The following is a 24667-nucleotide window of genomic DNA, read 5'->3' on the forward strand; positions in this document are numbered from 1 at the left end:
CTCAATTAAAGGTACGCTTTTAATATTATTAATTTTAAATTTTAAATATAAAAAGGAAAAAAAAACAAACAGAAGCATAAGCCCTAACTCATGCGTCTCCACGTGGTTACATGTTATTGGTTTTGACGAGCTGTTATTAAGATTCAAAACCATTCGAAAATTACTTGATTGTAATTACGAGAATGCCCTCCATTTAAGAACTTTCGACTTCGAAAACAAATTCGTTGTACGTCGCATCAATTCGCCTACTTCAAAATCTTGATTCGGAGTATATGTGACTAAGGAAGGGACACGTGTACATTATTTCGTCGTGCGAAATGCGAATCGAATCAACTCGCCGAGTTAAAACTTGTGAATCGGATTATTTGTAACTAAGATAAGGCACGTGCTATGGACGTGATGATATGATAAAAATTCGTTACAACTCTACTTTCAGGTGTCATTGGGTATCAAATTAAAAAGGGGAAATGACTTAAAAGGACCTTTGCGAAAGGATTTCTTTCTAAATAGTCCCTAATTTTTTTGCAATTGCTTAATAAGATATTTAATAAACTTTTTCTTTTTAAATGGTCCCTCATACTGTTGAGTTCAAAATTTGTACTATCGAACTCTATGCTTCTTTATTTAGTGTCGAGTTCAAAAATTTTATTGTCGAATTGACCATTATTTACTATCAAGTTCATCATTTTTTATTTAATGTCGAACTCGACGCTTTTTAATTACTGTTGAGTTCACCTCTTATAAAATAAAAAAGTGGTGAACTCGATACTGGTAAAACCCACCCATTTTCAATTTTCGAGTTTTTTCGACTAAACTGCTTGGAAATATCAACTAAAAACTTGAGATAATGATTTGTTTAGATGATTTCAACCCAAAAGAACTATTCTTGATCGATTTTCATCAAAAAATTAAGAAAAAAAAAAAAAAAAACCTAATTTTTTTACATAGATCTTCAAAATGTTTGAAAAAATTCTTGAAAATGACTTCTTCTTTTTCTTCTTTCTTAACTCCTTTATCAAAAATGATTGAGATGTCAAAAATTTAATTTTTAGATGAAAACGATAAGTTTGAACGGTTAGGACATTCAATCGTGAGAAATGAGATCCAAGGACCATTTAGAAAAAAAAGTTTGCTAAATGTGATGTTAAGCAAATGCTGAAAACTTGAGGACTATTTAGAAAGATGCCCTTTTGCTATGGTCCTTTAAGTAATTTTTCCAAATAAAAGATCTCAATTGTTGGAATGATAAAACAGAGTAGGTACTTAGGATGAGTTTGGTTATTTCTCAAGTTAGACTGAGAAAGTATCTCAAGAATTTAGGAGTGGTTGTATGTGCCAATCACATTCTTTCTTAAATAGATAACTTCCTATCTTGTGAGACCTTTCCACTAATTAGTCTTAAGATCTAGAAGATGATCAATTTAAATCCTCCTCAATAAGGAAAGTGGTGACGTGTCCAAAGGGATGATTAAGGAAAGATATTAACTTTTAAATAGGAGATGAGTTATGAAGAAAATGGTTTTTGAAAGGTGATTTAATTTTGCCAGTCATCATTCCTTGCAAATTCTACATTGAACGTCGGAGGGTGTTTGACAAGTACTATATTGATGCCTCAATTCGACGGAGGAGGAAGGACTCACCATTAAAGTTGTTGTTGAGATATTTGAGGTAAGTTAATAAATAACTTCTACAAAAATAAATTATACTTATGGTATTTATTCTTTTGAATATAATGTGTTGTGTTATTGAAAGAAAGAGTTTTACAATGATTATAGATATTTTTCTTATACTTCTCATTTTTTTTTATTATTAAAAAAACATATCTATCCATGAAATGAAATCCAAGAGTAGTGAACCAAACTAAGCTACAAATTACACATCTAATGGTTGTGGTGAAAGGAAAATGTTTAAGTGACATTGTTTCACACATTGTTTGTCGGAATACGAGTGAAAAACATCTATGATTCTGTGCATACCTCCATGTTAGTGAAGTATGAACCGATGTCAATTAAATGTCACCCCAGTAGGACTTGTGGTGTAATGAAAATTCAAATAAAAGAGAAAAATACTGAAGTGACATTGATTCACACATTGCTAATGTGGAAGCGTAGATGCTTTTCATCCATATGCGAGTGAAGAGAATTTCGTCAGTGATGTATGAATCGATGTCAATTTTAATTTTACTCCAGCTCGACCTAATAAAAAAAATGTCTTATTAGCCATGGAATATGAGTTGTAGGTGCAGACATCATGTCATGCTGATAATAACAGTCAAATTTGGCATAAATAAAAAAAGGTACAGCCAATTAGCATAAATTCCCAAAGGACACTTGCGCAGTAAAGGTTAAAGTGTCCACCTTTCAAATCTAACCTAATTTCATGTTTATTGGCTTGCGTGGACCATCATAACATGATTCCCACGTGAGTATAGGATGCTTATGGGTTGGGTTGAGCCTCAATCCAATATGATAATTTAGGGTTTGGATATACAATAAAGACCCAAACCAATTAAGGATCCAATATGTTAAGACATTATAACAATTTTGGACCAATTGAATTTTAAGGGTTTGTAAGAGAAAAAAAAAACTTTTTCAAGGAAATATGAGTATTCGAAAAATAATTTTTTGGAAAAATGAATGTAATTTACTACTCATGTTTGGTGTAATTTTATTTTCTTACGTGTTTAGAGAGACTAATGGACAAATGATTTTCTTATTTCTTTTTGACATTTAAGGGTGAAGTTGAGTTCAGTATAAGGCTGTTGGGCGGGTTGGAAGCTAAACTCAAGCTTAACTCTAATAGTAGAACCCTCAACCCGAATTCAACTCAACCCAACCATCGAGCCTAAGATAACTAACCCAAGCTCAACTTGAGTTTGATATTATAAACCGGGTTGAGTTCAGATTATCCCAAGTTTAGATAATTTTGGATGGTTTGGTCGGGTTGGGCTCGTTGAATAAGCCTAATTTCATTTTAATTAGCAAATAAATTTAATATTTAGAAAAAAAAGATATACAAAATTAAAAATAAAACTATTAGTAAATAAAATTGCATACTACCTTCAAATCCATCATTGAGAGAATATTTAGATAAGTCATACTAAACCAAAGTTCACATTAATAATAACTAATTGTACACAAATCATAATAATAAGATGGAATAAAAAATCTATAATTAATATAAAAACATTTATATATTAATATATAATATATAGCATCGGGTTTGGATTGAGTTGGGCTGCTCATACCTCAACCCGAATTGAAATTGGGTTGAGATATTCTACTCAAACTCAACTCATGTTCTACATAACTCAGACCTAGATTCCACTCATCTATCGGATTGAGTTCACGCAACCCATGTTGCAGCCCTAGTTTAGTATGACCTCTAGAGAGCTTGTTTTTATAATCAATAAAGATACGGCTGATCTCTTTTTATTGTTAAAGAAGATGGTGAGCTTGAGTTTAGTCTGAGTTTTGTACCGTCAACTTTTGCAACAGAGAAGAAAAAAAAAGTATGGTTCATCTTCTCTAAAGAATAACAAAAAGTTACTGTGTATCTAGTGTAAATTTTCATTTCAACTCTAATAGACTTAACAATTATTTTTCTATTTTAATATTTAATATTTAATATTATTTTACCTTACAAATAAGTATTTTCTAAGAATTTTGAGAAAAAAACTTAAAAGTTTTGGATTGAACTGATTTTTTGCGAGGATGATCTCTATGCTGACAATATCATCCTCACAAAAACTCAGCCAAATCTAAAACTTCTAAGTCTATCAAAAGTGATTTTCGATAACAAAAAATAATAATAATGACGGTCCACAAATTCTCAACCATTTTTGATGGGGTAACAAGTTTCAGATTGAGCTGATTGTTTGTGAGGATTATCTTCTCACCATAGAGATCATCCTCACAAAAATCAGCCCAATCTAAAATTTTTTAGCCGCATAGGACATACATGTTCGTCGGTCATGAGTTTAATACCTAATATGAGCATTAATCCTTCAGGGGCCATTCGCTAGGGCGCACCCTCACTTATTTGGTGAGTGTGATGTGCGGCATTTCACGTGCCCCGGAAATAGTCCTTGGACAAGACCATGGTCTATTAATTGGGCAAAGCCCATATACGGACTCGGTCTGCTATCTACAAGGATACCCGGTTATCAAAAAAAAAAAAACACATGTATTGGCTCCCAAACGTTGGCGGTTGAACTTTGTATATATATATATATGTATGTATGTATGTATTTGTGTGTGTTGTGTTTTATTTTTTTATATAAATTTTTTTATGAAATCTTAAAGGATGTTGCGTTGGATTGCAAATGTGGTAATTCACGTGGGCCCAATGACCCTTAATAAGGAAAGTGTTTTTCAATTTTTTTTTTAACATTAAAATAATTAATATTGGAGGCTATCTACACGTAGAGTGGAAGCCCCCTCTTCACTCTTAACATTTACTTTTAAAGAGTCGTTTGGAGATGAATTTTTCAAATTTCACTATTTAAAGTAAAGCCAGCAAACTTTAAAGAGTCTGTTGGAGATGTTCTTACTCGATTTGAGCTAAAATTACAAAAATTCAAAATATACTCTGATTCTGATATTATATTGGTACACAATGGCTTACTATCTTAGCAAACCATTCTTATGGAACAATGTTAATCTATCAACCACCGACACAAAAGCTTGCTCCCACTTCAATTGGGAAGCATAAAAGGATGGATATTTTTCAAATCAAATCAATCTCTCATATTCTTTTTTTTTTTTTTTTTAATTTAATTTTTCATTTTCATATTTGATACTTAAAATTAAGAAGAGTAATGACACAATAAATCATACAAGGCAGATGTGACAAGGGCACATAACCACATGTCTTTTTTCCTTATGTATCCCAAAGAAAAAGATGTATGATTATGTGTCTTGCCACGCCAGCTGTGTACAGAGCAGACCGCGTATGATTTGTCAAATTTTGCCAGACAAAGTTCATTGTACAACTTTACAAATTTTCGTGAATTGGTGAACCAAGTAGGACCCAAAATAGCAAGTCTGGGCTGAGTAAGAAACCTAGCAAAACAGTTTTATTTAATTAAATCAAACAGAGATGAACGAAGTTGTCGTGATAGCCAGTTTGGGCTAGTTGGGATTACATGTTGTCTTCCACTTGTCCTTATACAATGGTGCCCACTTCAAAGTTATTTCCCCATAAAAGTCCAAACAAGCCTTAAAAAGAATATTGAATGCAGCGGGCAAAACAAATCACCAATCAATTTGCTTTTTGGCCACCGATCCATTAAATGATGGGTCAAACATTTAAGATGAGTAAATGGAAGATATTGAGGATCTGGTCCCTATTAAAATGAGTTTTGTTAACATGTGGATCAAGGCCACACGTTTGATGCATTAAATGCACCTTTAGAATTTATTTTCCTACCTATCCTCAAATTTTTTTGCTGCTCAAAATATCTCTCAAATACTTATTTTCAAGGTGTATTTAATGCATATTAATGTGTGCCCTTAGGACACATTAACAAGATCTTATTAAAGTTGATGATTTAGACATCAAAGAATTGCACACAGTTGGTTTGGCGTTAGTAAAAGTTTGTGTGGCAATAGTAACTCTCTTTGGACATACCTCACCATATTTTCATGATTATTTGAGGGGTCCTCTTGCGTGCGTACGCGTACAGTCAAATGCATTAAATACACCTTGGGAACAAGCGCATGTCGATATTTTTGGTAAAAACAAAATTTTGAGAGCAATTTGGGTACAAAAATCAGATCCCAAGATGAGTTTAATGCACTTTAATGTCTGCCCTAAAAGCACACGTTAACAAAATCCTTATTTGAGATAATATTTATTTTTTTAAGGATCTTCCAAAAAATTGATGAAATGCCCTCATTTTTAACTTATAGCAATAGAATCCTTTTTTGAGATATGGCACGTGTTGTGGGCGTGATGATATGATAAAGATTCATTAAAACTCAACTTTCAGGTGTCAATGGGTATCAAAATAAAAAATCCCAACTCCACATCCCATCTATCTATACCCAATTCCAATTAGGTTCAAAAGGAATTGAACTAATAGGAGTAAAATGGGACATAAACGGGTTAGATATGAGTATTTCTATATCCATATTCGATTTTTTTATTCGGATTCATATCCAGATCCAGATTCGACTCAGATGCTAATAGTTAAAATTATATTCAAACCATTTACTTTCATCAAATCCATATTCGGATCCGATCGAATTAATTGATTTGGGTTGGGTCAGATAATATTAAACCATTCAAAGTTATTTTAAAAAGAGGTCTTGACCACTATACCCAACTATTGTTACTTGATGGAAGATAATTTGAAAAATATAAAAATACAATTTGCAAAATAATATATTATTCGGATCATGACAGATATAAGGATGAAACCGTATCCGACCCAAATCGGATTTCGTACAAGGGACATCAACCCATATCCGAATATATTTTTAATTCGGATATACTTGACGGGACTAAACCCGTTAAATTCGGATTCGGTGCATTTAAATTTTGGATAAAATTCATCTCATTTTAAGCCCTAGAATAAAATCCAACTCATTTTATTTGACAGGTGCCAAGAGTCATTTATTTTATCATTTTTTTAATAAGACTTTCCTTACCTTTTTTTTTTTTTTAAGTTAATTGATATTAATAAGGGCAACCCAAAAAATTGAATACTTAGGAATCAACCCGTTGATACTCCTATTTCTGGTACACATTGTATTTTAAAAAATAAAAACGTTATTTCATTTATATTATTGTGAATATTTTATGTTTTGAATGCATTAACTTACATTTTGGAGATAGTTTTATCAATTTTTTTTAAATAGTGTGAATTTGCATTAATAATACCTGCACTCAGGGGCGGAGAGAGGATTTTGCCCATGTGGGGGCAATCAGGAGTAGAATTTTTTTTGTAGGGACAACTAAGAGTGAAAAAAAATATAATCGTGGGGGAAACTAAGAGTGGATTTTTATTTTTTTTGCGGGGGGTAATAGTGATAGACTTTTTTATCTGTCACAATAGCTCTAATCCGTAGACATTGAAAATTCTTGTGGGGGCAAGTGTCCCCGCTATAAATCCACCCCTGCTTGCACTTCTCTTTTTGTAATAGTAAAGATATTGGATCCTCAAGTAATCTCAAAGGTCATCAAATTTGAGCTTGATAGAATAGACCAAAATCAAGTTGATATCATAATGAGAAGAGGATAAGTACTCTTGAACATAATTTATGTTAAAAATATATATTTTTCAATTAAAAAAATATCCTACATAGATCTATTAATGTGTAACAATAAAAGCCCTAAGCAAAGATTGATTTAGGAAAGTCTTAGAGGCAAAGATCTATCCATTAAATTAAATCCAAGAGTTGTGAACCAAACTAAACTACAGATTACACATCTGATGGTTGTGGTGAAATGTAGGGAAAGACAAAAAAAAATAAAAATGTCTTCTTAGCCATGGAAGACACACATGTGAGTTGTACGTGTAGGAGTAGGAATGCACATGGTTGTGACACGTGGCTGACATCAAAAGTGTACAAAGTCATAGATCTTTTCATTCAGATACACAAGACTAAGATGTGCATTATTGTGCCCGTGCCACATCGGCCACATACCTAACCACCTACCAAACCATGTGCATTCATCATTATTCAAGAAAAAACACTACAACCAATTAGCATAAACTCCCTAAGGACACTTGTGCAATAAATGTTAAAGTGTCTTAGAGCATTTGTAATGGACAAGTTAGTGGACGTGTTAGCGTCAGGAGCTAAAATTTAACCAACAAAATTGCTCCATACGACAAGTTAGTGGACTTGTTAAGGGTGTCAAACGCTAATGTGTCTGTTAACTATGGCTAGTGATTTGGCTAGGCATGTCAACTTGCTAATGTATTGATTTTGAAAATAGTAATCAACAATGACTATTTTATTAGTTTAAATTTTTTTTAAAAATCCAACAAGTACAAAAAGGTGTTTTAACAAAGGAGGCTTAACATGCTTGCACTAGTGCATACGTTGAAGGTCTTGAAGTAAATGCACATTTTTAAAATGGGCTAACATCTCACAAAAGTGCCTACGTGGCAACTTTAACTTGTGAATTTTAATGTCTCTATTGGAGATGCTCTTATCTTTCGAACCTAACTCTTTTTCTTGTTTATTGACTTGTGTGGGACCCATCATAACATGATTCTCACGTAAGTATAGGATGCCTATCTCAATCCCAAGAAGGGTTTGGATATCCTAAACCAATTAAGGATCCAATATGTTACAAAATTTGATTAATTTTTGTCCGATTAAATTTTAAAGGTTGTTTGATTGGAGAAAAGGAAAAAAAAAACATTTTCAATGGAATATGAATATTCAAAAAAATAATTTCTCAAAAAAATGAATGCAGTTTGCTACTCATGTTTGATGTAATTTTCTTTTCTTCGTGTCAAGAATAAGAAGAAGAAAAGGAGGAAGAAAAAGTAAGTTTTTGATTTTTTTATTTGAAAGTTGATGGTGTATACATTACTAGCAAAAATACAATGGTAAAATGATAATTATGTTTATTTTTTTATATACAAAAGTCACTTAAGTAGATGCAATCAGCCATTTCGGTGTGTTTAGACCCCCACCCTTTTGTTTAGCATTGGCACTGTGAATAAATGAGGATTTAATCACAAATAGTGAAGTAATCACGATTTTTTAAAGAAATCGCATAATTAGTAACCTCTAAATAGGGGTGCAACTTAATTCGATTCAAATCGAGAACCGAACCAAACCGTGAATTTTGGATTGGTTTGGTTCGATTTAGATTAGTATGGTTCGGTTTCGGGTATAAAAAATGAAGAATCGATAAATTCGATTCGATTCTTGATTTAGGCAATATAAAAAATCGAACCAATATAAATTTAAAATAAATTATTAAATTTTATATATGATTTTTTCCTTTTTACTAAACCTAAACCACTTTCGTTATGTTGGCTCCTTTCCCTCCATTTTCTTTGTCTCGTCTTTTGCAATGAACGTGCGGCTGCCAGCTCAACTCCAACGATCGTCGATCCTCTCTCTCTCTCTCTCTCTCTCTCTCTCTATTGTATGCGATAGTGCGACTGGGTTTCATTTCTCTTTCTCTCACTCCTCTTGCAATTTGCAAGGCGTGTGATTGTGGGCTGCGACTTGCCTCTCAACTCTGGTAGCCCAGGTCATCTTTCCTTCCTTCTGTTACAAAAACCCCCATGTTTGGCCTCCACATGTCGAAGCAACGAAATTCGATTGGTTGCTAAGGCTTCTCTCTGCAGTTTTGTTGGTAAGGAAGGCCGAGATGAATAAACAAGTTTTCATTTTAATACTTATTTTACTTTATTAGTTTTCTGCACTGGGTTCCTAATCTTTTGAGTTTTGGAATGGTTTTCCAGGATATGGGTATCCAAGTTATAGAGATTTTTGAAGATTATTTGTGGGTTTTTGTGGAAAAAAGTGATGATTGGCGAAAATGGGATTTTGAATTTGGGAGAATTGTGGAATTTTTACTGATTTTTTTAGCAATCTAGGATATGTATTTAGGGAGTCATAATTTTTTATTATGGGTTTTTATGTTAATGCGACATGGGTTAGGGTTGGGAAGAATGCATTTTGATTAATATATTTCTATGAATAATTTTGCATTTTGAAATTCTTTCTTAATCATTTTGAGGGTTTTAAAAGAAAGTTAATTATTATGTTGGTATAATTTTTGATAATTGCTATTGTCAAATTTTGAGTTTTTTTGACAACCCACAGAACTGAACCGAATTAAGGTCGATTTGGATTGGTTCAGTTCTAGATCAATTCGGTTCAATTCTACTTCCCATATAATAGAACTGACCTTAGTCATTCGATTCTGATTTTGCTCTAACCCAAACCAACCCGAACCAAGTTGCACCCCTAGGCTGTAAACACACCAAATGAGCTGTAATCCTTTTCAAGACGAAACCACCCTAACCCAATATTTGTCGTACTCACAAACTAAAGGGCATATTCGTCTTTTCAATAATAAAAAAACTCGGATTATTCGAAGTATATCTGCTTCGGTGTGCATTTCTCAATTAAAATTTCTTGCAATTTCAGTTTCAGGTACTTTTGTTTACTTGTTTCTCTTTTATTCTAAAATCTTCAAAACAACCCGAAGCGAGAGAGAGATTTCTTTCTAATTCTAGATTAATTGAAGTTCAAATCGATCAGATCTTTGTTGTATCTTTTCCAAAAACCCTAAAAATTTGAAGAGCGGTTGAAGAGAACTCGAATGAAGGTCGATCGATAATGTCGGGGAGGATGGTAAACGAGGCAAGCAGTAGCAGAAGAAGCAACAGTATAGGTGAAAGCGTTGTTGTTGATGTCGGTAGGTGTCGAAGCACTTGCGGTTATTGCAGATCGGGTGGACGTACTAGTGTCGCTCACGGTTAGAGTTTCTGATCCGATTTGATTTTTGTTTCCTTTGTATAATTTTGTTTTTGTTTTTGTTGGAATTTAATTAGTTCTGGATATACTGGACTTTAATTTTGATGTTTTGTGATGAAATGGTGCCGTTTCGGTTGTGAATTTGGGTCTTTTTTTTACGTAGATTGATAATTTTGATTTGTATGAGCTTGATTGATTGTTTGATTTATAATATAAATGATTCTTAAAGATAATTAGGTCGAAAACTTGAAATCATAGATTTTTTTTCCTGATCTCTGCTAGATTTTTTTTTTAAATTTAATTTAATTTTGTAGAATAAGCTTCTTGTGAATTCCTTATGGTTTTATGATTTGGAGGAAGCCTAACATTACGCTAAATTGTACTAAATTAATGTTTAAGAGCTAGGGTTTGACTTGGAAGTCGGTTTTTCAATTTCTGACTTGGCTGAAATTGGTTTGATTTGGGTCTACGTACAGTGACCGCAAGACAATATTTCTGATCATAATTCAAGCATCTGGTTTTAACGTGTAAATGTTTCCAATTTTCCTGGTTCATTACAGTTTCATATTGCATGTGTAATGGTTAAACCATAACCTAGCCAAAAAGAACGTAAATAAAGTATTTAAATCTACATCAAGTTGAAAGTTTCGCATCTAAGCTAGTTATGGATGTCTTGATTCTGTCATGTGGAGTTAAGTATCCACTTTTATCACCTTCGGGTTTCAAATGGTTTTTCTGAAGTTCTTTGCACTGATTTTTTTGTAGGTTTAAGGGCACGCAGTGTTACAGTTGATGACTACCAAGGTCGGTAATTTTGGTTGTTTAATCCATAGAGAAGAATTTTTATGAACATATCTTACACCAATAAAATGACCGATTGTATGGATTTAATTGCAAAGTATCACATGTCCTTTTTGTCAAGTTCATGCCAGTGGTTCATGGTACTTACTTTTTTTTATGTTAGTTTAATTGACAATGGATATATTCTAGGGGAAATCTAGAGTCTGAGTACAATGATTGTCCTTAAGCACAATATACGGACACGTGGCTGGCACTCAAGAGGATCAGGATCCATCATTTAATGAGCTCCTTCGAAGAGATTTACGCTGAAAAAATCAGTATGAATGATCTTCACTATGTTCCTTTAGATTGTGGAAAACCTGGTAAAATTAGAAAAGGAGAACTCTCAAATGGTTAAAAAAGATCTGATTATACTGATTTTTGTTCTTGGGAATCTCTCCTGGATGGAGTCCATTCTCTGTATGGAAGACACATCTAGATATTGTGCTTGTGGGATGGCATCATCTGTATGGATACTCAGACTCAAGACACATCCAATCCCAGTCTTAAAGTTTTTTTTTTTTTTTTTCTCTAGCTTATAGTTGTTCGTGTTTGTGTGGGAGGGGAGGGGAGGGATTAGCAATTATCATAGATATTCAATGTAGAATATTACAAATTTACAATGCATCTGAAACCGCCACACCGACATATAACCATAGTTTTCATATGTGATCGGATATACTATGTTTGTATATGTTATTTTTGGTTAGTAAATTGTATATGCCATCATGAAGTATGCGGCTTATGACTGCTAGGTCATTATGTCATTGTATATAAAAGTATATGGTCACATATACTAGTTTTGTGCGATTGCATGTGGGCATATTCAATTACATATGTTTTTTTCCTTCATTTTTTTCTTCTATTTTTTTTTAAAGACTTTTCTAATATGAAACCGCATATGCTATTATTAGACAGATAACATTAAATGTAGCTTACATCTTTTCTTAATTCAAGGTGTTCCAAAGTCCCCCTCCCAAAACATTAGTATTATGGTTATTTCAAATGCAAAAACTGGTAATGGGATCTATAACTTTCAAAAGCTGGCATTCTTAGAGAAAGAAAAGTTGGAACTACAATTTTGTAGATATAAAACATGAAATCCTAAATTGTTTTTAGACATTGTAAATGATCTACTATACAAAGTCACCCGAGTCCTCTACATTGGGCAATGGGCATAGTTCTTAGCTTGTTGAAAAAGGGAAAATTGTGTACTTGGATTATTATTGGTTGGATGGTTTTCCATTTCCCTATTAGGAACCATTATCCAGTATAAACAAACTCATGGGATTTTAGTATTTAAAACATGTGGGTAAGGTAACCAAACGAGTCGAAGTAATGTTTTCAAACGTTGAGGCAAGGTGCTTGGTTGGTCGCCTTGAGGAATAAAGTGTAAGCCTCACATGCATGATATTTTTAAGTAAAATAATATAACATATAAAATAACTAATATTGAAAAGTTAACCTTCCAAAAAATATTAAACAATTGAAAAATTAGGATAGCCATCACAGATTCCCAACATTTCAAATCCACATAATCGAATTCTAAGGTCTAATCCATTGCAATAAATAATAATAATATAAAATATTATTAATTGTATTTGACAAAAAAGATTACATATTTGAATAGTTGAAATTTTCTGAAGTAAATAACTATTTCATGTTGATTGTAAAATATAATTAAATATTATTTTTTCAATAACATCCTTTGTATAATACTAAATACTACCAAAAAATATTTACAAGTAAAATCAACTTAGTGATTTTCTTTGCATTTATAGCTATTTTGTATTTGAATTTAATTCTAAATATTCCAATTATATTGCGAATTGGAAGTAAAGAAGAAATTTATAAAATCATGCTTAGTTATTAAAACAAAGAAGTGAAGAAGAAAGAAAAGAAAATGAAGAAGAGATGAATTTTTATTTTTATTTATAAATAAAAACAAATAACGTGTGCGTACGCCTTTTGCGGGTTTCTTGGTATGAAACATAAGCCTTATCTGCTTTTATCTTTAAACCTTAAGCCTTAGGGAATTTTTAACGAGCCTCATCTTGACACGGGCCACGAGGCATAAGCCTCACACACCTCTAAAAACATTGAGTCGAAGACCAAATACTGTCAATTTGTGGTATGTAATATTTCCTTTCTGCCTTTATTTGGCTGCATTATACATATGCGAACATGTTGCATGGACCAAGGGACCATGTAGAGCATGTACTGAGATCCACATTTGGGCCACATGGACTGCCCTGTTGGTCTAAATGACAACTTGGCCTCTTGTTTGTGGTCTAGATTGGGCTTGAAAAAAAATCCCCTAAAAAATGCATTTTTTGGCGTCAAATCCCGAGTTTAAAAATGAACAGTCATTGAACTCCTAAATTTAAAATTTAAATCCAACTGTGAAAAAATCTCTTTTTCCAATTCTGTTTTTTGAGAGTTCATAAAATTTTATGCTCTACATACATGTGGCGCCTAATGGTGTATATGGGCGTCATGTTGACATGTGGTCCATAGAGACAGATGGTCCTTCGGTTCATATAACCTGATCTCTCTCTCTCTTTCTCTATAATATATATATATATTATAGCTTTGTCTTATTTGTTAAATTGCAATATGTTCTGGTGTAATAATATGTATGATTTATGTATTATGGGGTTTGTAATTTTAAACTCATGGGTTGAGGATGGAAAGTTCCATCCTTTACTCTTCTTAGACTTGCTTAAACCTGATCCACCTGGAAAAATTGAACTAACCAAGGACTTTCCTGTCTATTGTCTATTGTGAAGTGCACGACATTGTAACATCTGTTGGCATGCATCACTATTCTTTCTTCTGGATTGTAGCATCTCTCACCTAGGTGAACAAGTATTTCTTGGGGAATATGGAAAAAGAGGACTATGAGGGTCTTCCATGGGATTGAAAAGTCTTATCAGGAAGTTATTTTCTTAATCTTGGGTCTCTTGTTCTATTGGTGTCAAATTGTCGAGGAATTTTTTAGGGGCCTTCTTTAAAGATTTCATAGGTAGATGGGATTGGGTTTTGTAATACATTCTTGGATTTGTATTGACCATATAACCTTTGGATACCTGTTTGTATTGGTTGGTCACATCGACTTCCTCTTCAAAATTTTAATATATATATATATTTTAATGTTATGGGGATCTTTGTTAGCAACAAAAAACTCAATTCTTTTGCAATGCAACTTTGAGGTTGTTTGTTCAAGTCCAGCTTACTCAAAAAAAATAAACCAACCGCGGGTATCAGGTTTGCTAAGCAGTCTGATGTTCTTATATGTTATCTTTGTGGGTCTATTAGTTTGTGTGAGTGTGACCAACTTTAACTGTTTAATCATAACAGGACAACTATTATGTAATTTGTTTATCGTCTTTGTGACTGTAATTTTCTTCCATAACCATATCCCATATTTTTTTAGTGCTGCTTGTACACCTTTTGGCAGATCTTCTTGACCGAGGTTGGAGGAGATCTGGCTCTTTTCTTTACAAACCTGAGATGGAAAAGACATGCTGCCCCTCCTATACTATCCGTCTAAAGGCAGGTGTCTTTAAGTATTCCAAAGAGCAGCTTCGAGTGTCAAGAAGAATGCAAAGGTACCTTTATTTTGTCTCCTTTGTGTATAAACTTTGTTTCTTTTATTACCGGTATGTTTTTGATTATCAAAGGAATGTTCATACTAGCTGTCTATATTTAAGGTATTGTAATTATATCTTAGGTTCATTTAATTGTGAAGTCTGAGCTACCTATTGGATTGACCTGACCCTAAGGATGGTCTACCATGATGCAAGGGTTAAACCTTCCATCTGGGGCATAGACTAGATATGCTGGGGTGCATAAAGAGATTTCTTGGTTAGGAATCATGGATTATGGATTCCACTCTCCTGCATTTATCCAACATTGACCAACATGGCATTTGAAGATCTATCTCAAGGTCTATCAGTAGAATACATTTCATCAATTATTTATATTTAAAAAAAAAACTTATATTGGTGTTATACTAATGTCTAGGTTTCTAGATGGCACATTCGATGGGAAAAAGTCAGAGCTGTTGACAGATGAGCGATCTCATTCTAACTTAACGGCAAAGGAATCCTTCACTGGATTCTCCGAACAGAAGAATAAGGAAGAACAATATCTTCAATTTTTGTCGCACAAAATTGACAATGCGGTTTGTTCATGGGCTGCAAGTGGGGAATTTCCTTCCGATATTCAATTTCCAAAATCTTCTGTCAAAAAGATCACACATGTCAAAAAGAAGCTAATTGAAGGATCTGATGATCTCTTGTACTCCAGCAACATTTCGTTTCAGATATCAGCAGCCTTAAAGAGGTCCAAATTAGCAGAGAAGGTTATTAGTGAATTAGGAGTATCGGGACATGGTTCGGATCTAAATGAACAATCTTCTCAGGTTTTGCCAAAAGCTGTTGCAGAAAAGCTTGCATGCCTTTTAAATCAGCTCGGAGAATTTTCTGGTTTGTTAATTAGAGCTTGTAATGGGCACCTGAATTTTTATTGTGCTACAAAGCCGGTTTCTTCAAGTGAAGGGACTGGAGTTATCAATGATTCTAGTTGCACTCCAAGAGGCGGTGGAGGTAAGCGCACTTGCATGGTAAAGAACAAAGAATGTCTTCAACCAAAAAGACGTAAGCTTGAGATCCGTTTGAAAAGGTCAAGTTTTGATCCGGAAGAATATGCTTTGTATAGAAGGTACCAGATTAGAGTGCACAATGATACACCAGATCAAGTCATGGAAAGTTCATACAGAAGATTTCTAGTTGACACTCCCATCGTGTTTGTTCCACCATCTGGTGATGGTATGATCCCACCTTGCGGGTTTGGCTCTTTCCATCAGCAGTATGTGGTTGATGGGCGACTTGTTGCGGTTGGTGTGGTGGATATCCTTCCAAGGTGTTTGTCGAGCAAATATTTATTCTGGGACCCGGACCTTGCCTTTCTATCTCTGGGGAAGTACTCTGCCTTGCAAGAAATAGGTTGGGTGAAAGAGAATCAGGTCCATTGTCCTAGCCTTGAATACTATTATCTTGGTTATTACATCCACTCTTGTAGCAAGATGAGATACAAAGCAGCCTACCGGCCATCTGAGCTTCTTTGTCCTCTTCGGTACCAGTAAGCTCTCATTTCTTCACAAATGAACACTATCCGAGACAGTGTTCATGGCCCTCTAATTACCATAGTAATTTTTTATTTGTTTTTCTTCTTCATTGAAGCATGTCTTGGACTCCATTACATTTGTGGTTCGTTCCCTGAGAAATGGTGAAATGTTCTCTGCAGGTGGGTTTCATTTGATATTGCTAGGCCTCTACTTGATAGAAAACCTTACGTCGTCTTATCAGATTTTGTGGGCCTGCAAAATGGAGAGTCCTCCCAATGCCAGGTTCCGGAAAATCCCCTTGAACCCCAAAATCATGACCCTAGTCTTCTAGATGACTCGATTGAATATCTCAATGATGAAGATGAGGAAATGTTGGAGCCTGATTTTGATGGTTCTGACGATGACTCGGGTCCAGAATCCAGTGATTTGACATCAGTTGATGAAATAAAAGATGGCGATATTGGTAATATCTTGATGGGGATGAAGAACAATCGAATGAGATTCAAGGTATGAGTATCATTAACACTGCATTGTTGAACTTTTCTTCCTTGCATTATTTTAAATATCATCTCAATACGAGTGAGATTTTCAATGTGAATGACCTCTTCCGATATTACTTGTTCCATATTTTGAAAATATCTGCTGAGTTAATAAAGCTCGGCCGAGTCAACTGGGTTTTTATTTGTAAAAGTAATAAGTTTTTAATGATTTGAAATTTATATATATATATGGGTCGGGTTCCTGCAACACACATTGCGACACACATATAGACAACGTGTTTGTCTTATATGGGCAAAAATGTTTGGAATGGGCTGATTTTTTGTGAGGATGATCTCTGTGATGAGGGGATCATCCTGGCAAAAAATCATCCCATTCCAAAACTTGTAACCCCATCAAAATTGATTTACAAAAATTGGACGGTCTATAATTTTTCAACAAAAATTGGACGGTCTAGAAGTTTCATAATGAGCTGATTTTTGGCAAGAATGATCTCCTCACCACAGAGATCATCCTCACAAAAAATCAGCCCATTCCAAACATTTTTGCCCATATAAGACAAAACACGTTGTCTATATGTGTGTTGAAATGGTTGTCGTTTGAACCTGACCCTATATATATATATATATGATAGCGTTATTACGACCCCTATTACGACTCACATTGCGACTCACCGTTTGTCTTATATGGGCAAAAATGTTTGGAATGGGCTGATTTTTTGTGAGGACGATCTCTGTGATGAGGGGATCATCCTGACAAAAAATCATCCCATTCCAAAACTTCTAACCCCATCAAAATTGATTTACAAAAATTGGACGGTCTAAAAATTTTCAACTTGTAAACATGGGGCTAGAAGTTTCATAATGAGCTGATTTTTGGCAAGGATGATCTCCTCACCATAGAGATCATCCTCACAAAAAATCAGCCCATTCCAAACATTTTTGCCCATATAAGACAAAACGGTGTGTCGCAATGTGAGTCATAATAGGGGTATACGGAACCCGACCCATATATATATATATATATATATATATATATATATAGGGAACGGATCAAGGGACATATGTAAAAACAATGTAACATTAATAAATTTTCAAAATAAGGGTTAGAAGTTTCGGATTGAGTTGATTTTTTGTGAGGATGATCTCTATGATGGGAAGATCATCCGAAAAAAAAAAAAATCAGGCCAATCTGAAACTTCTATCCCCATTAAAAGTGATTTAGAATGTGGACCGCGATTTTTTGCCAATAATTTGTAAATCACTCTTGATGGATTTAGAAGTTTCAGATTGAGCTGATTTTTTGTGAGGATGATCTTCTCATCATGGTGACCATCCGGCCTCACAAAAAATCAGCTCAATCCAAAACTTCTAACTCATATTTTGAAAAACCATTGTTTTGACATGTGTCCCATGAACCACCCCCATATAGATATAAATAATTTTAGATCAAATTAAACTATTCATCTCGTCTAAGAAGAGATGAGATGAGTCAGGTGATTCAACTCAGTATCATTGTGCCTCCATTTGACATTTAATTTCTATTTTTATTTTGAAGGACCTTCAACAAGCATTTGGTTCCAGTGAAAATAATTACTTGGAATCCCAATTGAATAGATACATGAAGGCAGTGGGCTCAGGACTCTCCGAGAGGATGGTTTATTCACTTGGGTAGGCTTTTGGCATTGATTTTTTTATATTATAGAATTCTTCGGTTTCCCATGCCATCATCACATAGCAAAGATTTGTTACCGAATGCCGAAAGCTCTAACCCTTGTCACATCTTTTCTTCTTCTTTTTTGAAAATTGGTGAAAAAGAGAAACTGCTGTAGAAGTTATTTATTTCTTATCTTGGGGACTGTTTGTTTGATGCACATTCAAAAAATGAGGTACAGAAATCACATTCTGGTTTCCTGTATTTCTGTCTTTGATTTGGAAAATCCAGTTTCTTAATTTCTTTTCCTACTTGCTTATAATGTAATCAACTGGAGAGGGGAAGGGAATGTTTGGAACCTTAGAAACAATGTCGCCCTTAGAGAAAGTTGTTTCTACCATTTTGGAAATTTTGAAAGCCTTTGAAATTTATCTTTGAGCCCTGATTAGAAGGAAAATATTTTCTTAATTAAAAAAATAAAATAAAAAATAATCACTTTTGGGAGAAAATTCCTACTCAATAATCTCTCGCTTTGATATCTTGGGAGAAATTCCTCCCCCAAACAACTCTCTCAAGTGTTAGAAAATTTGTGTTCTTATTTTATGTGCTTAGAAATAGTGATTGCAATAAAATATTGATCATTGTAATTAGAGGGAAAATGTTGTGATTGTAAAAGGCTAAATATAATTTCATCCAAACTCTTTGTAAGTAGAAGAAAATTTTAGTTATTAAATATTTATTTATAACAAGTAATGATATTGTTCAAGAAATGTTTGGCTCTAGTTGGTTGGGAATTGCGAGATTGATAAATTTGCAACATTGGAGATATTCTTCACAACAATGAGTATATCATTCTCTTTTCAAATGCACGATTTAGTTAAATAAAAAAATTATTTAATTTCTTAAAACTGTTATTATTAATTTGTTTAAAAAAAAATATTTTAGCTTTAGAAAGGAAAGTAATTGAAATACTGACAATAATTAGACGACTTTGAATTAATAATATAATGCTCCAAGAGCCCTTTGAAATTGTTGATGCTCTTATTACTACGGTCTTATCCATTATTGTTGGCCCATGAATGCGGCCTGATTACAGGGTTTTTAGTGATTCAGACACCTAACTTAACTTGTGGGAGTTCAAACTCGATCTCTTTAGAATTGACAGTTTTACCCTTCAAAATTGTCACATCAGCAAAAAAGTAAATTCTATATTGAAACTACCCTTTAACCACTCTGATGCTAAATCTGCTGCACTTCTATTATTATTATTATTATAAATAATAAATTCTCATTGTTTTTTTCTCATTTTATGTAGATTGCATACCCAAAAAAATGAAGAACACATTTCTGAGCTGAGATCATAAGAAGAAGATGACATAAATTCAAGAACGGAGAATATGTAAATTCAAATGAAAAAGAAGAAGAAGAAATTCAGACAAAAAAGAAGATATAATATTATTTTTTTGAAAATAGAAAAATGCCTCTTTATAGAGATTTATTTCATTTATACTGTAGTGTAAACATTTTGTGAAGAGACGTAGAGTTGCATTTCTCGTGTTATTCATTTGTACAGAGGGGATTTATCTGTTTTTAAATCACTAAACATCACATCATGATTGACACGTGTATTCAAATCTCCAAACACGTCAAATCATTTTTGAATTAAATTTGATTATTTTTCTTAATAGTTTCCTTAGATTTGCGTCAACTTATGATAATCATCGTTATTGACCATAGTCAAGGGTTTAATATGGGTATCATAATAGTACTGATGTCTTTTTGAATTTTTCATTAAATTGCAATTAATATTTGCCGTCGCGTTTGGGAGTTATAGAAGTTACCTAGTTCTACTAAAGCGTATTACTCATTACTCTATCACGTCAATTCTAAAAATTAGAATTAATCTCTATTTTTTTCGTCTTTTCATTTTCGCCTGAAATCATTTAGGATTTGAATCGAATTCAAATCAAGTTTTTGAAGGTTTGAATTAACAAGACTATCAATGGACAAAGGAAAGATGAAGAAGGGCAACCAACTAAAAAGATGAAAGCAATTCGTAAGAGTTTAATGAATACATTTTCATTCCATAAAACATTTACAAATGGCTGCTTGAGGTTTACTTAGGGTTCTTAGAAAAGTGTTTTTAAGAATTCACTAGGGTTCTTAGAGAGCTCTTAGATAAAGTTATTATGCTTTTGTAATGTGTTTTACACCTGGCATTTTTTCTGTAGTTTCTTTATCATTATTTCATAAAATGTAAAGTTACAATGCTTTTATATAAAGTTATTACACTTTTTATTTTTTAAATAGTTTCTTTAACATTATTTCGTAAAACGTTTTATAATGTTTTGGAACTTTGGTAAGATAGTTTTGCGCTTTGGTAAAATGATATTGCGCTTCGTTATAATCGAGTTTCATTTTTTCTTGTTGCAGGGAAATGAAAACACCCAAAAGCATGTAGCAAGTGCGGAGGGAAGAAAATTGTAACATTTTACCATTGTTTGAGCGAAGAAAAAAAAGACTTTGCTCGATGAAATCATTTTTTTTCATTTTTTTAGAACGCCTGAAAATCTTATTTTTGAGGGAGACGTAGTGGAGGGTTTATTAAGAGTTCACGTTGCTTTGGACAAGTTTAAGATTGGAAATCATGAGATTCCAATCACTAAAATGGATATGGCCATGATATTAAGGTTTAAGTTTGGAGACCCTGAAGTCTTTTCTTCTAATTCTTTTAGTCCTGATACCAGGTCTTCTTCTTTACGAAGTACTATATTCAAATGCATTCCTCAGGACAAGAAGTGGCTGAGGGGATGAAAATTGAAGATGTTTTTGAGGGTCATATCTTCGATGAAGTGTTTGTTAAGTTGTCTATGTTGTATGTTTTGACTGACTTTTTGTGATTAAATACAAGTAATTTGATTGGTTGAGAGTATGTTCACCTTGTTGATGACATGGTTAAATTTAACAACTATCCATGGGAAATAATTGTTTTTTTATTATTTGCTGGCTTCGATTGAAGGAAAATAAATAAAGATGTTTATAACATCATAAGTTTTTTAACTCATTTTTATTAATTTTGTACAACAACAAAATACTCATCATTTTGTGTGATTTTTATTATTTTATTTTATTATATATTTTGTGGAGATTTGGACATTCGAGCGTGTTTCGGAGTTAGCTCTGAAGCTTATAAACATTAATTTCTCATGTACATTAAAATGACAACCACATAAGTTTCAGAGGGGTTCTATAGATTATGTGAAAATTTTCGAAAGTGCTAAGGCATGTGATTTATTAATTATAATAAAAATTAAATCGATTTTAAGTTAAGTTATATTAAATTGATTAATTTTTTAAATTTCATACTTGCAAGCAGTAGTAAGTCTTCAAATTTCAAAAATGAAAAGTGGGAAAGGGGTTATAACAGGTTTGCTAAATGTATATCCTATAATAGCGTTAAACGTTTTTAATAATTATTTATCGTTTGTATTATAGTACTGATTTGTTCTTGTGTGATATGATATTAGGTTTCGAAAGATGTTGAGGAGGAGGAGGAGGAGAAGGAAAAGGGTGAAGACAGTACGAGAAAGAAGATGAATTCTTATAGTATTTTGGTTAAGAGAATAAATGAGTATGAGAAGAAGATTAATAAAATCTTTAATGAAATAAATTTGTTGAGAGAGGAAAATAAAAAATTTAAAAAGAGAATTATCTGAAATGAAAAAATGCCAAGCATAATCTTTTAGGTCTCAATCATTGGTTCAACAAGTATATTTTGCTTTACTATATAATTGCACTATTGTATGATGTATTTGCATTTTTTTTAGTATATTTTTATCATGGTAATATATTTTACTTCACAGTGTGCTGTTATATGATATATTACGCTCAAATATAGCATTACCGAAGCGTTACTTTGTCTAACTTTTGACTTTTGTCAATATAGTATGGAGCTTTGGTACTGTGTGTTGGCCCTTCGATAGAATATTTTGACATCATATTATATTATGTTTCTTTATTTTTGTTACTGAATCTTATAATTCTTATCACTTAGGATGAGGAAGATGAAGATGAGGATGAGGGAGGGAATTATGATGAAGGGGAGAATATGGATGAGGATTAGGTTGTAGAAGGGCCTCAACAACATGATGAAAATGTTGTTGGGATTAATAATGAAAAGGAAGAACGTGGGCAACTGAGGAGGTCTATGATACATGCTGCTAGATAAGAATCGAAAAAGCCTTCCTATGAAAGTGAATATGCTGGTAAGAAGAGGACAATGAAAGAGCTAGTAGTTGTGGAGACCAAAAATCAAAAGGTTAGTGATTTGTAACTGGAGAGGAAGAATAAAAAGCTTGAGTAGAAAAAGAAAAGAAAGTCTAGATAACGAGAAGAAAAGGAAAGAGAAAAAAAGAACAAAAATGAAGGAGACGAGGAGAGGAAGAAAAAGGAAGAAGAAGACCATATGGAAAAGGATGAGGGTGATGGGAGGGAATAGAGAGAATGGTGGGGGAGGATGAGGGGAGAAATAAATCAAATTTTACAAGAGGGGATGTTGAAGATGCAAAGAAAAAAAAATTGAGATAAAGAAAGAAAAAGAAATAAATAGAGAAGAAAATAAGAAGGAAGAGATGAAGAAAGTAGAGTAGAAAAAAGAGAAGAAAGTAAAGAAGAAAAAAGATAAGAAAGGAGCAAAAAAAGAAGGGGTTCTCAAAATGATTGACAAGGAACATGTAACATGTGAAAATTTTATAAGGAATTTCCTCCACAGTTTAAAGCCAAGTTCAATGTTGACCACAGAGGAAGTGAAGGAGATGTGCAGGTTCATCTGGGAAATTCTTGAACAACATAAAAGGTACTATTTCATTCAATATTACGCTTTTATAGAAATAGTTCATGCTTTGACAAATAGACATCTACTTTGATATCGTATTTCCTTACATTAGTGATACTAATAATAGTAATTATGTCATTGTTACTAGTACTTTCGAAAATTTTAAGATAGATTTAGAAGCATTGAAGCATTATCATAGAACCATAGGTAATCAAACATTTTCCAAGTTTAATAACCAATCTAGAGTTGAAAAGAAAACTATATCCTAATTTAGAAAGTTTTGAAATGGAAATTAAGGGGGCATGTTTGGATACCAGGAGCAGAACTACTGTTCCAAAGAACAGGAGCTGAAGTACTCTGTGGAGGAGTTGGAAAAGTAATTCTGTGCAGAAAGGGCATTTGGCAATCAACTCTGTGAAGTACTGGTAGAAATACTTTTGTGCTGGAAGTCTGTTTGGAAATCATACTGACTTCCCATGACTTCTAGAAAAAAGACCAGAATACCCTTATATTATACCAGTTATTGTTTTTTGTCTTTTAGTGTCATAATATGCCTTCAAACTATACTGTTTTTGACATTTTAACTATAAATATTAATATAATATAATATAATATTTTAAATATTAAATATTAATATAATATGTTTAAATCCATTATACTTAAAATTTAAAAAAAAATTTGACAAACTGTTTTTGACATAATATTAAAAAAAAATTGACAGACTGTCTTTTAGTGTCATAATATGCCTTCAAATTATACTGTTTTTGACATTTTAACTATAAATATTAATATAATATAATATAATATTTTAAATATTAAATATTAATATAATGTGTTTAAATCCATTATACTCAAAATTAAAAAAAAAAAAAATTAAATATTAATAAAGGTTTCTTCCATTTGATTTAAGGGCAAATGAATTAGGAATATTTTCATAGAAAATTAATAAAGTTAAGGGTATTTTGGTAAAATAAACCGTTAGATTTTGACTCCCCGCAAGATAAGTTTTGAGAAATAGGTTTTCTCGACTTCTTCACAAAGAGTAATTTCTTACTCTTGCGCGGAGTAACTCTTCGAATGAGTTGTTCATCCAAACACATCCAAACGACTTTTAACACCCCGCAAGAGTCAGAAGTAGCCAATGAGTCCTATCCAAACGCCTACTAAGTTTTTCCTAATAGAAAGAACATAAAGACATTCTTTAAGAAGAATAGATGCCCCACCCTCCAACTCTAAACAGTAAGATCTTAT

The 24667-nt window shown here is 32.9% G+C and overlaps 1 protein-coding gene across 2 annotated transcripts; it reads left to right on the top strand.

The window, feature by feature from the left end:
* Nucleotides 1-10102: 10102 nt before the first annotated feature.
* Nucleotides 10103-18885, top strand: LOC147386258 (arginyl-tRNA--protein transferase 2-like). 2 transcript variants are annotated; one of them, XM_086422144.1, is made up of 6 exons: nucleotides 10103-10461; nucleotides 11226-11264; nucleotides 14737-14911; nucleotides 15327-16445; nucleotides 16611-16938; nucleotides 18487-18885. In XM_086422144.1, the coding sequence occupies exons 1-6, from the start codon at nucleotides 10323-10325 to the stop codon at nucleotides 18601-18603; spliced, it is 1917 nt and encodes a 638-aa protein (XP_086278270.1). In that variant the 5' UTR covers nucleotides 10103-10322; the 3' UTR covers nucleotides 18604-18885. The 2 variants fall into 2 exon arrangements, with proteins under 2 accessions (XP_086278270.1, XP_086278271.1); XM_086422145.1 differs by having other exon boundaries at nucleotides 10104-10461; nucleotides 14761-14911.
* The last annotated feature ends 5782 nt before the right edge of the window (nucleotides 18886-24667 follow it).

The sequence above is a fragment of the Akebia trifoliata genome, chromosome 14, assembly GCF_017979445.1.
Source record: "Akebia trifoliata isolate Shusen 1 chromosome 14, ASM1797944v1, whole genome shotgun sequence".
Classification (NCBI taxonomy): Eukaryota; Viridiplantae; Streptophyta; class Magnoliopsida; order Ranunculales; family Lardizabalaceae; genus Akebia; species Akebia trifoliata.

What these genes read in the sequence shown, in the direction of transcription:
- LOC147386258 (XM_086422144.1), top strand. Translation starts at nt 10,323, where the DNA reads ATGTCGGGGAGGATGGTAAACGAGGCAAGCAGTAGCAGAAGAAGCAAC. An exon ending in ACGTACTAGTGTCGCTCACG is followed by an intron (nt 10,462 to 11,225) that starts GTTAGAGTTTCT and finishes ATTTTTTTGTAG; the next exon opens with GTTTAAGGGCACGCAGTGTT. An exon ending in TACAGTTGATGACTACCAAG is followed by an intron (nt 11,265 to 14,736) that starts GTCGGTAATTTT and finishes ATATTTTTTTAG; the next exon opens with TGCTGCTTGTACACCTTTTG.